Source organism: Lissotriton vulgaris, chromosome 3_2, assembly GCF_964263255.1.
Source record: "Lissotriton vulgaris chromosome 3_2, aLisVul1.2, whole genome shotgun sequence".
Taxonomy (NCBI): domain Eukaryota; kingdom Metazoa; phylum Chordata; class Amphibia; order Caudata; family Salamandridae; genus Lissotriton; species Lissotriton vulgaris.
The window spans coordinates 264,688,547-264,702,503 of record NC_141690.1 but is presented as its reverse complement, the minus strand read 5'-3'; the positions used below and the strand labels follow the sequence as shown (position 1 = coordinate 264,702,503).

Here is a 13,957-nt window from a genome sequence, read left to right as displayed (position 1 = left end):
ATGAATTAGGCAGGCCGTTCTCCGATTGTGTGTTTTGTAAACCAACTTATTTGTCGGTTCACAAAATCTTATTGCAGTCTTAATACTTCAGTGCACAAATGTGACCTCTTTTTGTGAATGCAACCTTTTCACATCAGGCCCTAAGGGCTAGATGTACGAAGAATTTTTGCAGTTGCAAACGGCCGGATTCATGGAATCGGGCTGTTTCCAACTGCAAAAATGCATTTTGGTATGTGTTAATCCTCAATTGCGATTCTGTAACGTGTTACCGAATCGCAACTTTGAATTGCAAATACATACTAATTCGGTATTTGGAAGGGGCCTGTTCAGGGCGTCCCTTCCATATACCGAATCAGAATGGGATGTATGAATGTTTTGTGTGTGAAATGCAGATGCAAAACATTTGCATTTTAACACCACCTCAAAGTTGGTGGTAACCAATTTGCAAATGGGAAGGAGTCTCCTTGGGACCCCACCCCCTTTGAGAATGTGTACAAAATATTTTTTAAGAGCAGGCAGTGGTCCCACGGACCGCTGCCTACTCTTGAAAAATACAAATTAAGCTTTTTATTTATTATTTTTAAATGTATCCCATTTTCCTTTAAGTAAAATGGGCTGCATTAAAAAAAATGATTGCTTTATTTAAAAGCAGTCAAAAAGATAGTGGTCTCCTGACCCCAGCAGGCCACCATCCCCGTGACAGCAGTGAGTCCTAGTGGGCCACAAATTGAGACCTACCTCATTAATATTCATGAGGTAGCTGCATTTGCATCCCACTACGAATCACTAATGGGACAGATATTCCTTTTGGACATTGGTAATAGCGGTGAGCAAATGGCAAAGCATGAAAAACACATTCACTATTACTAGCCTAGGTACATCTAGCCCTGGATGCATTGCATGGCGCTGTAGGACCAGACTTGGGTCCTTTCCGTCTTTTCAATGGACACGATTTGGAATACTTTTTGCAACCTTCCACGGCATGAAGGGGCATGTGCTACCGTGGACGGTTAAAGGGGAGTCAAAGACTTAGATATCCAACTTTGTAACTTTGTAAGTATTCACAAACCTCTACGATGATTAATTACAGAAGTGTAGACCAGCAGGAGCCCCCATTTAAACGTCAGGTGTATTTACAAGTGTATAGGTATTAGTGTAAATTGGAAATCTACACAAAGCGGAGGAAAGAACCCATAGTGAGTCAACTCCTGATTTTGGTTCAAATTCCATTTGCATTGGGCACTTTGTGTAGCCATGTAGTATGTAGAAAGCAAAGTAGGACTCTATGATGCTAAATTAGCATCCTGATTAAATCCAGTGAGTTTAATCATAAATAAACGAGACTGGTCCTGTATGATTCAAGATAGCTCCAGGATACCCTTGCGAGTGACAGTGTGCTTTACAAATACACGTGACATAATATAACATGATATAACATAACATAACATAGCAGCAAGACGCTAAGGAGTGTGCCCTTGTCCACCGTGTGAAAAGGCTGTGAGTAATGCTGCTCCATCAGCTCTTAGAGCACGGCCTTTACCAGCAGTAGAATGACTGACCCACAGGGGATCCAACGCCGTCAAAGGTCCTGGTGATCCATGTGAATAACTGGTCGTATTATTTAAAGTTGCCCGGAAGCATAAGTTATCTTTGAACCAAAGATCACCTAGACCTGCCCTCTCTTAGAGCCAAGGAGGAGACATCGCCTGTAAAGGGCAAGGATTTGGAATAACCCACAGAGACACCAAAGGATCCTGCAGAACATCCATCATCAAAGTGGATTGAGAGAGGATCATCTCATTAAGGAGTGTTTTGAGGTCACACCAAGGACATGAAGTAAGTGAACTTCAGAGCAACCTTACCACCTAAGAAGATCTTCTGCAGCAGGGAGAGGGCTTGAGACCACATGAGGTTGAGGGTGGATCTCTTAGGGATGAGAGAGATTTCACAAAGAGAGATCTGGTTTACACCATGGCATATAGAGACGTATAGTAACCAAGAGTGGTGATCAGATAGGACTGAAGAAGGGCTCAAAGGTTTGAAAGGAGGCTTAAATTGATTGTCCGCACAATTATTTAGCTCAGGATATTAAAAAAAATGTTCCTTCATAATTAGCAATCTTCCTTCTCTTTGGAAGGAACTGAAGCAAATAATGGGCTGATTAGTCCAGAGATTTTTAAATCAGATGCTCAGCCTTGGCGATGAGACATATTGAAGTTGAAGAGCTCACGAAAGGAAGGACCACAGGGTCAGTCTGATTCACAACAAACTGATCAGAAGAAATGAGATGGAAAATAAAGCAATTACCAAACTCATCGCATTAACATTGTCGCGAGCAGGAACGGTATGTGCTGATTTAAATCAAAAGACGACAGGCGTTCGCAGCATTTTAAAGATTGTGTCTGAAGTCAAGTAAAACCGTGGAAACTAACGCGGTGGAGGAAAAGTGAGCTGAGGAGTTTGCCAGAGCTGTGCCGGCTCTCCCTGGTGCCCGTTGGGGCTCTGCCTTCCTTCTTTTCTGTCTCATTTTCCTTATACCAGGGGTCTCCAAACCGGTCCTGGAGGACCGGATCCATGCCGGATTTTTTAAAATGACTACATGTATCTCAATGTGGATATCCCAAAAATCTGGCATGGATCCGGCCCTCCAGGACCGGTTTGGAGACCCCTGCCTTATACCAAGAGTGAGCGATAGCCTATTTTTCACTATTATATTATTAAAAAATTCTGACCTGTGCCTATATTTGGCGGCAGCCTTAGAGCGTGAATCTGTCTGATGGTTAGCACAGGTGCATCGAGGTGTCTGTGCCAGACATCCTACAGATTGTCCAGGGTGGAGAAGGTGCAAGACTAGCTGCCACCCCATTGGTGCTGCACTGCGGCATTACCCACACAGCTGGTCCCGGTGGCTTTAAGCTAAAACCCTTTGCTGTCAGTGGTAATCTATTAGATCAGCGTAATTTTGGCTCCACCCTTTCCAAATAGATTAGGCCACACATCTGTTTACTTATGGCCTTATGTACTTCTGTGATGTAATCTGATTAATGAGGTGTATTGCCCTTGAACCAATATAGAATGTGCATGTATTGTGTAATCTCGAAGTTTATATGTGTGTGCGCATTAATGTCTTCCTTTACAGTAACAATGAACTGCAGTTCTCATATATATCTGCATATGTGTGGTTTAAATAACATTGTTAACCCTTATGTACTCATGTATCCATATGAATAACACTTTGTATGTATTTTATCATCGGAAATGTTTCTATTTGCATAGTATTCTACCTTTATATTGTGACTGTCTATGTATCTGTAATCACGCAGTTACAACGTGTATTGAGATGTTTGCTCTACTAAAAAATTGGCCAAAGGCCTTAAGTATTTGAATTTCGCAAGGTTTAACTTTCAATGTTAGTAGTTGCTTCGCGTGCAACATTTTTCTCTCCTCTGCGGGTGCAGTTGCATGGGCTAAAGAATAAAGAAGGGCACATTGTGTGAAAGTGATAGGGAAGTTTGAAAGGAGTACTCTTGCCAAGGATGATAAGACTAACAAATGAAGGGGGGACTGTCTGTGAGGAATGAGGAGATGGGTGGAATCCAAAGATGCTCCGAATATGTGGACCATAGAAGGGAGGCGTGAGTGTAGCTGCCAAACAGTATTGTTTGAAGGTGGACACTAATCAGACTTTTCATATAGGGCTCTAGAGGGTGCTTTCTGTGGGTATCTTTGATGCGGTGGGCGGTAAACTCCGCTCCCCTGGCGGAGTTCCTGGAGTTTTGTCATTCTGTGCTACACTTAGAGAGTGGAGTTTGGCAAAAACTCAGCTGCAAGAGCGGATTTTACCGGCGACCCTCTCGTTCACCCTCAGACATAATGCCCAGAGGCCTGCCAATCACCAACGATATTTCTGATATGGTGGCCGGGCCGTGAGAGACGGGCAGCTAGTGGCTAGTGCATTCCTGAGCTGCTAAGAATTCGACTTCTAGCCTGACTCTCCCATGAGCCTGCAGTCTGGCTAGCAGACACTCCGCAGGCGTGAACTGAACACGCACTTGAGGACCATTTCAGCCCAACAAGTGTTGATGCTCAGGCAGCTTGGCCCTCACCATGCATCCCTTTCTGCCTCTCAAGTGTCACACAGGAAGTCCCTGGCCGCAGGGGGTCATAGAGGATCTCCAGCTGTCCCTCACGCCCCCTTAGGGCCCATTCCCAGTCTGAGCCTCCAAACAGGGTAAACCAGCTGCCACAACTATCAGAGGTGGTTGCTGCCTTCTCCTACCAGCTTCGGAACAGCGGCCCATTGTGAGGCACACTGAGGCGAACCGAAACAGAGTGGGGGACACACTCCTTTTGAGCCCCCCACAGTTGGGTCCTACTCCTCGCTGCTGCGGAGAGCAGGGCAAAAGCTAGAGTCAGTGCCCGTGAGAATGTGGCCTTCTGCATCTGGCATCTGGATTAAACATATGGTAGTGTTTTCCCTTCATATCCAATTAGTCCCCAGATTAACCTGGGAACCAGTTACCTTTCAATAGCTAAGGATCAAGATCTAGCATCCCCTTGCAGGTGGCTGCAGTCATACACTGCACCCGCTGCAAGAGGATCTCTAATCCCCTTTAAAAGTGCAGGTGGGTCGCCGCCTATCAGATATGGTGAATTCCTGTCCTCTTTCCCTTGTGCTAGTGCTCAATTTTCCTGCCTTGCACCAACGCAGGCATCTTCCTGCACAAAAACAAACAATTGATACATTTCCTTCTTCTATGTGTGCTGCAAAATATAGCACACAAACTAAAAGGAAAAAAGTAGGAGAAATAAAGTCATTTCTCCTTGTTACGCCTCCCCAGGAGTGGCGTAGGCTTTTGACGCATTCCAAGGTCTATAGAACGATGTAAATCTGGGAATGTGTCAAATGCCGCGGGTGTTACACGGGTACTTACATCGTAACACAACACACTTTGTGTTCATTAGTTTCACCATCCGCTTTAGTCCGTTCTTCATTGCACCCGTATGATTTCTTTAAACGCCACCGTGGCCGTTTCATAGAGTTTCACTTGCGTCTGCTGGGCGTCTTCATCACTGGGTTTCCCGCGGAATTCCCGCTTCCTTGCATGTTAATCCTCGCTAATATCCCCTGACGAAGAGCCTCGGGGCTCGAAATGCATCGGGGTGAGGACATGTATAGAGGACGTTACCGCATTGAATGTGAATATTTTGGACAAGCTTCATCCAACAAATGAAAATGTTCTCATCATTCGTGTAGCATTTGAAAAATATAATTTGAAAAATATTTTTTGAACATCATTATGAAAGAGAAAAAGTGAATAAAACTTTTTTGAACAAGAACTTCGGATTACATTGCTCATTATAGCTTACAGGTGTGCTCAGGCTAACCACCCTGTGCCTACAGGGTTTCTTCATACAGTTTAAAACTTTATTTTACCATTCCAAGATGGCTGACAGTCGCTTTGGAAAAGTAAATTAAAACCAAGGTATGCATGAAATGCCTCACGAAGAAAAGAAGCAAGCAGCCCGATTGCAGGGGGCAGCTCCTGCGTCATTCATTTAAAACATGAACATGTAACATTTGCAGTGTGTTTCGGGAAGAGGAGTGGTTTGGGGTGGGGCAATAAACGAGTGGGGGGAGGGAAGAAGGCACAGCAGTGAGAAGGAAGGCCGGATGGAAAAGGGAACCAGCATTTGAGGCAGAAAACAAGTACAGCGCTTTATTCCTCCAGCGCTAAAAGAAAAATGAAAAAGTAGTTCACGCATATCCAATCATAAGGATGCTAAATAAGATGGTAAAGAAGAGGCGGACGAGAGACAAGGATAGGGAGGGGACTCAGCAAATCAAGAGCAGGGAACTGAAACAGAGAAGAAAGCCAGCCAATCAAAGGCAAGGAGCTGACTCAAAACCCACTCTATGTACTGTATTGTTCACAACAGATCTTACCGTGACCTCAAAACAAGAGAGCATGCAGGCACAGAAAAAAAGAAATTCAAGAGAGAGATAAGATTATTTTAGTGGCACACTGCCATGTCTCAGATATTGAGATAAACAGCTATTGATGTGCATTAAAAAAAAGTCTACTGTAATTTTATTGACTCTTGGACAACATACAAGAGAACGAGGCGGAGCCTGAAGAAACGTCTATCTCTCAAACTTGAAGGTCACATCCATGCACCATGGGCCTTATTTCCACAAACACACGTTATCTTGAAGAATGTTTACTAGCTCGATGAGGGAACGCTCTCAACCGGCTGTGATCCTGGGCGACTGTGGGCGGTGCCCTGGCAGAGCGCAGCAAATATCATAAACCACCCTTAGTTTTGGGCTAGATCAGTCTGAGATGTTAGGAGCTGAGCCCGAGCCGGATGATGTTGGCTGATTCTCGCTGGCGCATTGCAAGGTTGGGATTGATCAGCGGAGCCGGCCATACTGGACCGGTGGCTCAGGGGACTGAGGTATCAATGAAGACATTGAGAGTGCATCTTCACCTGTCTGCCCTCCACCCTCCCTATAATAACAAAACCAGGGTGCACATCTGCCCTTTATGTGGTATAGAACAGGCCATAAGTGACCCAGAGAGATCCCCATTGAGTATTAGTATACTAGACTCTCTAGCACCCCTCCCCCACAGGCCTTCATCCAATCAGGGTGTCGTGCTTCATCGTCAGGCCTGCTCCTCAGCCCATGAGCTTCCATCAAGACAGAAGCTCTTTAATGGGGGCAGTGACGGTATTTGTATTCTTTTCTCTGAGCCACTTGTTGGATAGCTTCGTCATTTCCAGAAGATGCTACAGTGAACCTCTCCCACCCGCTGTTATAAAGCCTTACTCAGGACATTTCTGTATCTTCTCTGCCTCGAATCTCAAGTAACGTAGGTCAGAGCGCTGATCTTGTCCTGATTGGATTATTTTCAATGTTCTGTATCTGGGTCTTCCGGACTACTTAGTCCTGTGTCTACAAGTAATACAGAACATGGCATTACGCCTCCTCTACAGGCTACCTCAACATGACCTGGTATCTCATTACAGGGAGAAACATCCCTGACTGTCAGTGCGCAAGCACATAATGTTCAACACTATGACTCTGGCACACCAAGCCCCCTACAACGGGGGTCCGGCTCACTTAAGTGAGAGGATCAAGGAGACGTACAGGCCAGAGAGACCGCTATGCTCTAGCAGCGCTGGCCTGTTAATAATCCCCTGTTTCCAAACACTTCGTAGAGGGGGTCATCCTTGATGGTCAGAGCAGCAAGTATGTGGAACCAGCCGCCTGGTCACTTGAGATCAATAACGGAGGAAGCCCCCTTCAAGAAGGCCCTGAAGACACATCATTTAAGCTTTAGGCCTCGGTTACACCTTTGTGTGCTCTGCTCCTCCTCACCTGTTCTTCTATGCTGAGCGCCGGAACACTCTCCGAGCCGCTGTGCTCCATATAGAAGGCATTCAATTAAATAAATACAAGAGGCTTTATACATTTCTGATGAGAATGGGTAGAATTCTAGTGGTAAGGGAAAGGGCCTTCCTGGGGAGAACAAAACGGAATACCAATCCCTTGTTGCTACTGTTTGAATGGGAGGGCGCAGTGTCCCACCACAACAACATGGAGCTTATAAGAGGCATTAGCCGATGCTCCTTTTAGGACTGTGATTGGCAAGCACCTAGACATACTGTAAAATGAGTCAGGGAACAGTGGAAGGCACAGCAATGGAATGGGATGCTTTTAAGGTGGTCATTCGAGGTTCATGCCTGAAAACTTGATACAGACTTCCGATTTTCCGTAGCCGGCAAAGTAGTGCTCTGGAAGTAGAACTGAGGGATCCTTAGCTGAGGGCAGCAAAGACACACTGACAGAAACCTAAAACAAACATCAGTCACTGGTTGTGAGATCAAAGGCAAAGGTTATACGTTTTCCATAGATAGGCAGCATATAGAAGGTGAAAGAAGTGTCTGACTACAGGCATGGCTGATGTGATCCGATACCCAGAGACGACTAATTTGTTCCACTAGCACCCCCCCTGGGAAGACAGTCCATACACTGAAATCAATGAGGCTTTGCTGGTTTATTATAAACAATTGTATTCTGGGGATGTGTGTCTGAGAGGGATCAGACAGATAAATCCCTAAAGAACATCTGTATGCCCTGCGTAGACGCTCTACAAAAGGAGCTGGAAGACACGCCCGCAGCATACAGAAGATAAGTAAGGCCACAGGACAACCTGCTAGTGGGAAGACCTGGGGGTCCCATGGTCCACCCCCTGGGTTTTACTCTCCCTACAGGATTAGATAAGCCCCTATTTAAACATGGGGTGCACCCGACATACAACAGTGTCCTGTTCTTGGATAGTATTTAGTTTGAACCCTGTATTTAAATAGGGGTTCATCGAGTCCTGTAGACAAATCGAATTCTTTCGGTCCGGTTCCCAGGACTGCGGAGCGAACCTTGGTTTCGGGGGTCAAAGGTAACAGCGCAGCGATAGCAAATGAACAGGACTTTAAAAGCCCTGTTTGCTTTGTGTAGTTCTCACAACTTGTCCTCCCTGCAGCCCCTTAGACACAAACAGGAGGCTCCGGTGTGCTAAGGACAGAGCAAGGATAAACGCTGGGACTTGTGAAGCTATTGGGGGGGTCAAAGGGTGCGTGACGTCACCTCTGCAACCCCTGGCATTTCAGTGAATGGACTTCCATGGTTGCAAACGGCACACAGCACCAAGGAACACGAGACACATCTCCACACCCGGGTGCAGCAGTGGGTGGTGCACCCACCCGGAAGATGCGTAAGATGCGGGCAGAGTCGACACAACCAACCTGTGTTTGAAGACATCAGAGCTCGGTGAATGAGATACAGCCCCGCCCCCTACCCGAGAATATGAGCAGAGCACAGCAGGATAGCGCGTCACAGGAGGGCCGGCACCAGCCTCCGGCCTGTGGTGGGACTCACACTGCTGTTGGAAGCCCCCCAGCAAGCCCGCCTCCAGGAATTTTTATTTGGGTAGGCCAAGGGTGCTTTCGGGTGGGCCACTGCCGGCCCAATTTGTCGCTTCTGGAGGTAGTCTACAAGCCATAGATTACATCATATTTACTTGCAAAAAGTCACCAAGATACAAGGATTGCTTCTGTGTGTCTACAGAGCATGTGGAGAGTTATTTATTGGCGCCCCACCACTAACCTCTATCTCTATAGATGCCTTCCTCCAACAGTGTACTCAATCTCTCTGTAGCCCCTCCCCCTCATGACCTCCTCCTCAGACTCCCTTACTACCACCCTCCAACAGTGCCCTTCATCTCTCCAAAGCCCCTCTCCTCATGACTTCGTCCTCAAATCCCCTCAGTACCACCCTCCAACTGCACCCTCCTCTCTCCAAAGGCCCTCCTCCTTACGACCCCCTCCTTGGATTCCCTAATTGCCACCCTCCACCAGTGCCCCTCATCGCCCCATAGCCTCTCCCCCTATTGACCTCCTCCGCTGATTCCCATATTGCCACCCTCCCCTTAGTGCTCCTCATCCCTCCGTAGCCCTTCCCCAATAACCTCCTTCTCGGATTCCCTCACTTCCACCGTTCAACAGTGACCCTCATTGGCCCAAAGCCCCTCCCCCTCATGACCTCCTCCTCGCATGCCCTCACTACTACCCTCCACCAGTGCCCCTGATCTCTACGTATCTCCCACCCTCCCCCCATGACTTCCTCCTTGGATTCACTATTTGCCACCCTCCACCAGTGCCCCTCATCGCTCCATAGCCTCCTCCCCCCATGACCTCCTCCTCGGATTCCCTAATTGCCACCCTCCACCAGTGCCCCTCATCGCTCCATAGCCTCCTCCCCCCATGACCTCCTCCTCGGATTCCCTAATGGCCACCCTCCACCAGTGCCCCTCATCGCTCCATAGCCTCCTCCCCCCATGACCTCCTCCTCGGATTCCCTAATTGCCACCCTCCACCAGTGCCCCTCATCGCTCCATAGCCTCTCCCCCTCATCACCTCCTCCTCAGACTTCCTCACTACCACCCTCCAACAGTTCACTTCATCTTTCCGTAGCCCCCATGACCTCCTCCTCGGATTTCCTAATTGCCACCCTCCACCAGTGTCCTTCATCTCTCCATAGCCCCTCTCTCATATTCGATTTCATTTGTTGTATAGCGCTACTCATATCAGTCACCGTACTTACATCATGCAGAGACAACGAATCATACAAGTATGTAAATCAATCTATAGGTAATGACACATAAGCCAATGAGGATTACAAGGTGTAGGTATCACATGTCATCCATACTGGTGGGCAGCATGTTTGAAGAGGGTTTGGTCTGGAGAAGCACAAACACAGGACTTAAAGCATACCTAAGTGGTTGCGGAGTTGGCGTTGCAGATTAAAATGTATATCTGCCAAAAACAAACTCTTTATAGCAACATTAGAGTAATGAAAGACAGGGTAAATTCTAACTATGTTGCAACACCAAAAAAATAAGTTCTAATTATATCATTCAGGTTTGAATGCAGCTCTCTGATGTCGGTTCATAGATCACTGTCCTATTTTAGGATTGTAACTTCTGTACTGCAAGTAACCCACTGAGCTATCCACATAAATACAGTTTATCTGCATTTAAAAATTAGGAATAGACAAAATATTGCTCTCCAGCAGGATCATTAATTACCAGAGTTATCTGGACATTTGAGTAGTTGTGTCTTGCATCCGTCGTGATAACGATGCAACGATATAAAATATACACAGCATACACGAAGTATGTGTCCTGCTGGGCCCTCATAGATAAAAAAAAAAAAACTAATATACACACACCCTTGAAGCATACATCTAGCTGGGCCTTTGCAGATTTAAAAAAAACGGAACAATAGCCACACATTCTCTTAACTGCTCCCTTCAAACTCTGTGGCACAGCCCGATCTCACAAACAGCTCAAGGGGTGAGGAAAGGTGAATCTTGATCAACAAACTCCTTTTCTCCAGCGCTAAAATATACACGCAGTAGGACAGTGCGCACACATTACACGGCGCCAAAGAGGATTTCTCCCCTTCGCCATGCCCCTGTACCTGCACAAGTGGGCTGGGACACAACCCACCTTCCTGAAAGGAGATGCGTGTGAGAAAAAGCCCAGGCCCAATCACGCAACTCCTAGAAAAATTACATTCAAATGAACGTTTTCATTGCCGTGGCCGCTTGCTGTTGCCCTCTGACGTCAGGGCCACGGTTCATGTTTCGGTGGCCCACCCGGCCCACCCGCTAGAACCGGGCCTGCCCCCAGGCAGGTGAAAGAGCTGCAAGGGCCAAGAATAACCGCGTGCAACAATTCCACAAACCATAGACGACAGCACGAACACTGTACACATCATCCAACCGCTGTCTTCATCAGCTTGATCTGTGCTTGTATCTGATGTATGTGCTAGGCTCCCTGAGGCGCTATGTTCACCAGTAGTCTGCTGTGTACAATCCCTACATACATTGCACCTCACCCGCTGCGATGTACCACTGCCCTGCTCGAACACCGCAATCACACTCACCAAAGCACCTGTAGATCAAACAGTTGTGTATCAAATCTACTCGTAGTGCATTAGTGCTGTACAGCGCTCCGACGCCCAAGAGGCCTACTTAGCGCTTTACACAACTGTTAAAAAAGAATAATGAAATAGAATGCTTTTCGAAGAGGCCTCCGTCACCTCCAGGCTCCTAGCGCGAAACAAAGATCACACATTAGTCAGGGTTGCGCTCAGTTTACAGATTGTGTGTAAGCGCCGCAGCGAGCTGCTTCCGCTCAGCGTGCAGATAGTGAGCCTGCGGTTCGCAGCGCTGTAACCTTGCACTGAGGTCACACTTGAAACAATGGCGCTGGCAGTGCCAGGAAGACCTCGCTGCCCCATGTAGGCGCTGGCTTTCACTCACCCACTCCGTACTTCTCCTCGGTGGTGGGGGCCCAGGGCGCCATGGTGGCCGGACGGGGGTCTCTGCTCAGGGTTTGGATGCACCAGCGCCCCTCGGAGCCTTCGGCCTCACGCTTCCTCCTCAGAGAGATGCAGTAAGACACACTGCTGGTGCGGCGCACACAGGCCTGAAGTGAAACCTCCGCTACACAGTTCCCTTAAATGAGACGGAGGGGGGCACAGGGGGTGGGGGAAGGAAGTAGGGGGTGTGCATCTTCTGTTTGTATCTGCAGAAGTGTTTATAACTGAAAACATGCTCGAGAGGCACGTCACACTGCACTTGAGTAAAGCATCTGATGATTGCTGCAGCGGCGGCACCTGATACAGAGTGCATGGTCGTGCCAACATTTACAGATATATTGGCAGCAAGTACGGGAGGCAGTGAAGTCTGCCAGTCACCCTGACATTGTCTCATTGCGAACTTTAGCAATACTGCATGGCACACCGCACATTACTGGACTGGCCAATCCCTGGAGGAGCTGGACAGTGTCAGACCTGGAGGTGGCCAACACAGGTATACAGAGAAAATGGAGAGGCCGTGTCATGACCAAAAACAGGTGTTCAGAGAAAATGGAGGCTGTATTTGTCTCCCAAACACGACGAGAGGCTGAACGATCTGGCATCAGCAGCTGACTGAGCATGAAAGACGAATATGCTAGGGGTGGGTTTCTGTTGCGTCTGCTGGCCCAGTGCGCTAATGCCTCCACTTCAGGGGTCTGTGTTTGACCTCATGGTCACAGGTTCAAATCCCTGCGGATGCTAGGGGTGGGCGGAGCTCTCAGAGTTTCACCCGCGGAGTTACCTAAAAACTGCGAGATTCTGTGGACATCCATGAGCAGGCGGAGTTCGGCATGTTGCGCTGCTTGTGCTGATTTTTAGCGCCGGGAGCTTCTCCAGCGCTGTAAAATCAGTGTGAACAGCACCACGCGGCGTAGATGTTTCTACTCAAGCGGCAACTTTCTCAGTGTGGATGGTCGTGACCTGCTACAACTGCCGCAGTGATAAACCTCACACTAGGGCACGCAAATTCTTGCTCGTGCTTGCCGAATCAACATTGGCGAGCTGCGCATGAGGATCTCTGCCACACTGGAATAGTTTACCGAAGCACACCGGTCCAAGCAGGGCACGGAGTGGGCAAAACTCTGCAAACTCCACCGCAGAGCGGAATTTTCGCTCACCCCAACTAATTTTAAAATCTTCTTGATAAACAAGAAATCGGGGACCTAGGAAGAAGCAGATGATTCACGTTTCAGACTAGACTGCCCCCTCCTACGACACCATAACCCGTTCTTACTTCCATGTAATGCTCAATTTCGACTTTACCTTCCTTACTGAGGCTGAGCCCTCAACACCTCAGTCTTTCAACGCTCTCTTGAGAGATCTGATGTGGTCATTTGCACCTTTTTGGTTTGTAAGATCATACAATGTTCGTATGTTACACTGTCGTCAATTAATTTTTTTCCATTTCTTTTATCCTCGTTCCCCTGCCCTCTCTTCTCCCCTATGTCTCTGCCACTCCCATTTGTGTCATTATATTTTGCATTGTATGTGTTCTATTCCATGACTGTATATCCTTGTAGCGTTTTTTGACTGCAGGTAAAAGCTGTGTTTAAAATAAAAATAAAAAACGGAATAGGCGAGTCGTGAGGCTTTGAGGCTTTGTAACTTCGCACACCCATGGTTCAAGAGTGCTGATGGACCGCCGCCTGTCAGCGCCAGCCTGGCTGATCAGGGAATTAAGTCCCCGGTGAATACTGGTCCTATTACTAGGACAACTGGCCCCATCACAAGGTATCTCTCCGCTGCCAGACAGATGTAGTGCAAGGAAAGCCAACCACTTCCTAGGGATGGAAGACTGCAAGTGATGCTGAGCATTACCACTAGAAAAATGCAGAACTCCTTTCAGTTCCAGATACACAGAGAGGGGGGTGAGGATGTGGCCTAACTGCCAGGGCGTTTGACCTCAAAGCTGAGGAACTGGCTTCCAGTCTTGGCAGGGACGCTCAACATCCTGTGATTCTCGGCAAAT

General features: G+C 47.6%; 1 protein-coding gene across 1 annotated transcript in view; it reads right to left on the bottom strand.

Moving 5' to 3' along the window:
• Positions 1 to 12,038, bottom strand: part of LOC147725648 (dedicator of cytokinesis protein 2-like) — a 1,712,066-nt gene extending 1,700,028 nt beyond the window's left edge. Inside the window, exon 1 of the mRNA XM_086964476.1 lies at positions 11,891 to 12,038. Within this exon, the coding sequence (XP_086820602.1) occupies positions 11,891 to 11,933 (43 nt within the window). The 5' untranslated portion in view covers positions 11,934 to 12,038. The remainder of the gene's footprint in view (positions 1 to 11,890) is intronic.
• Positions 12,039 to 13,957: the final 1,919 nt, after the last annotated feature.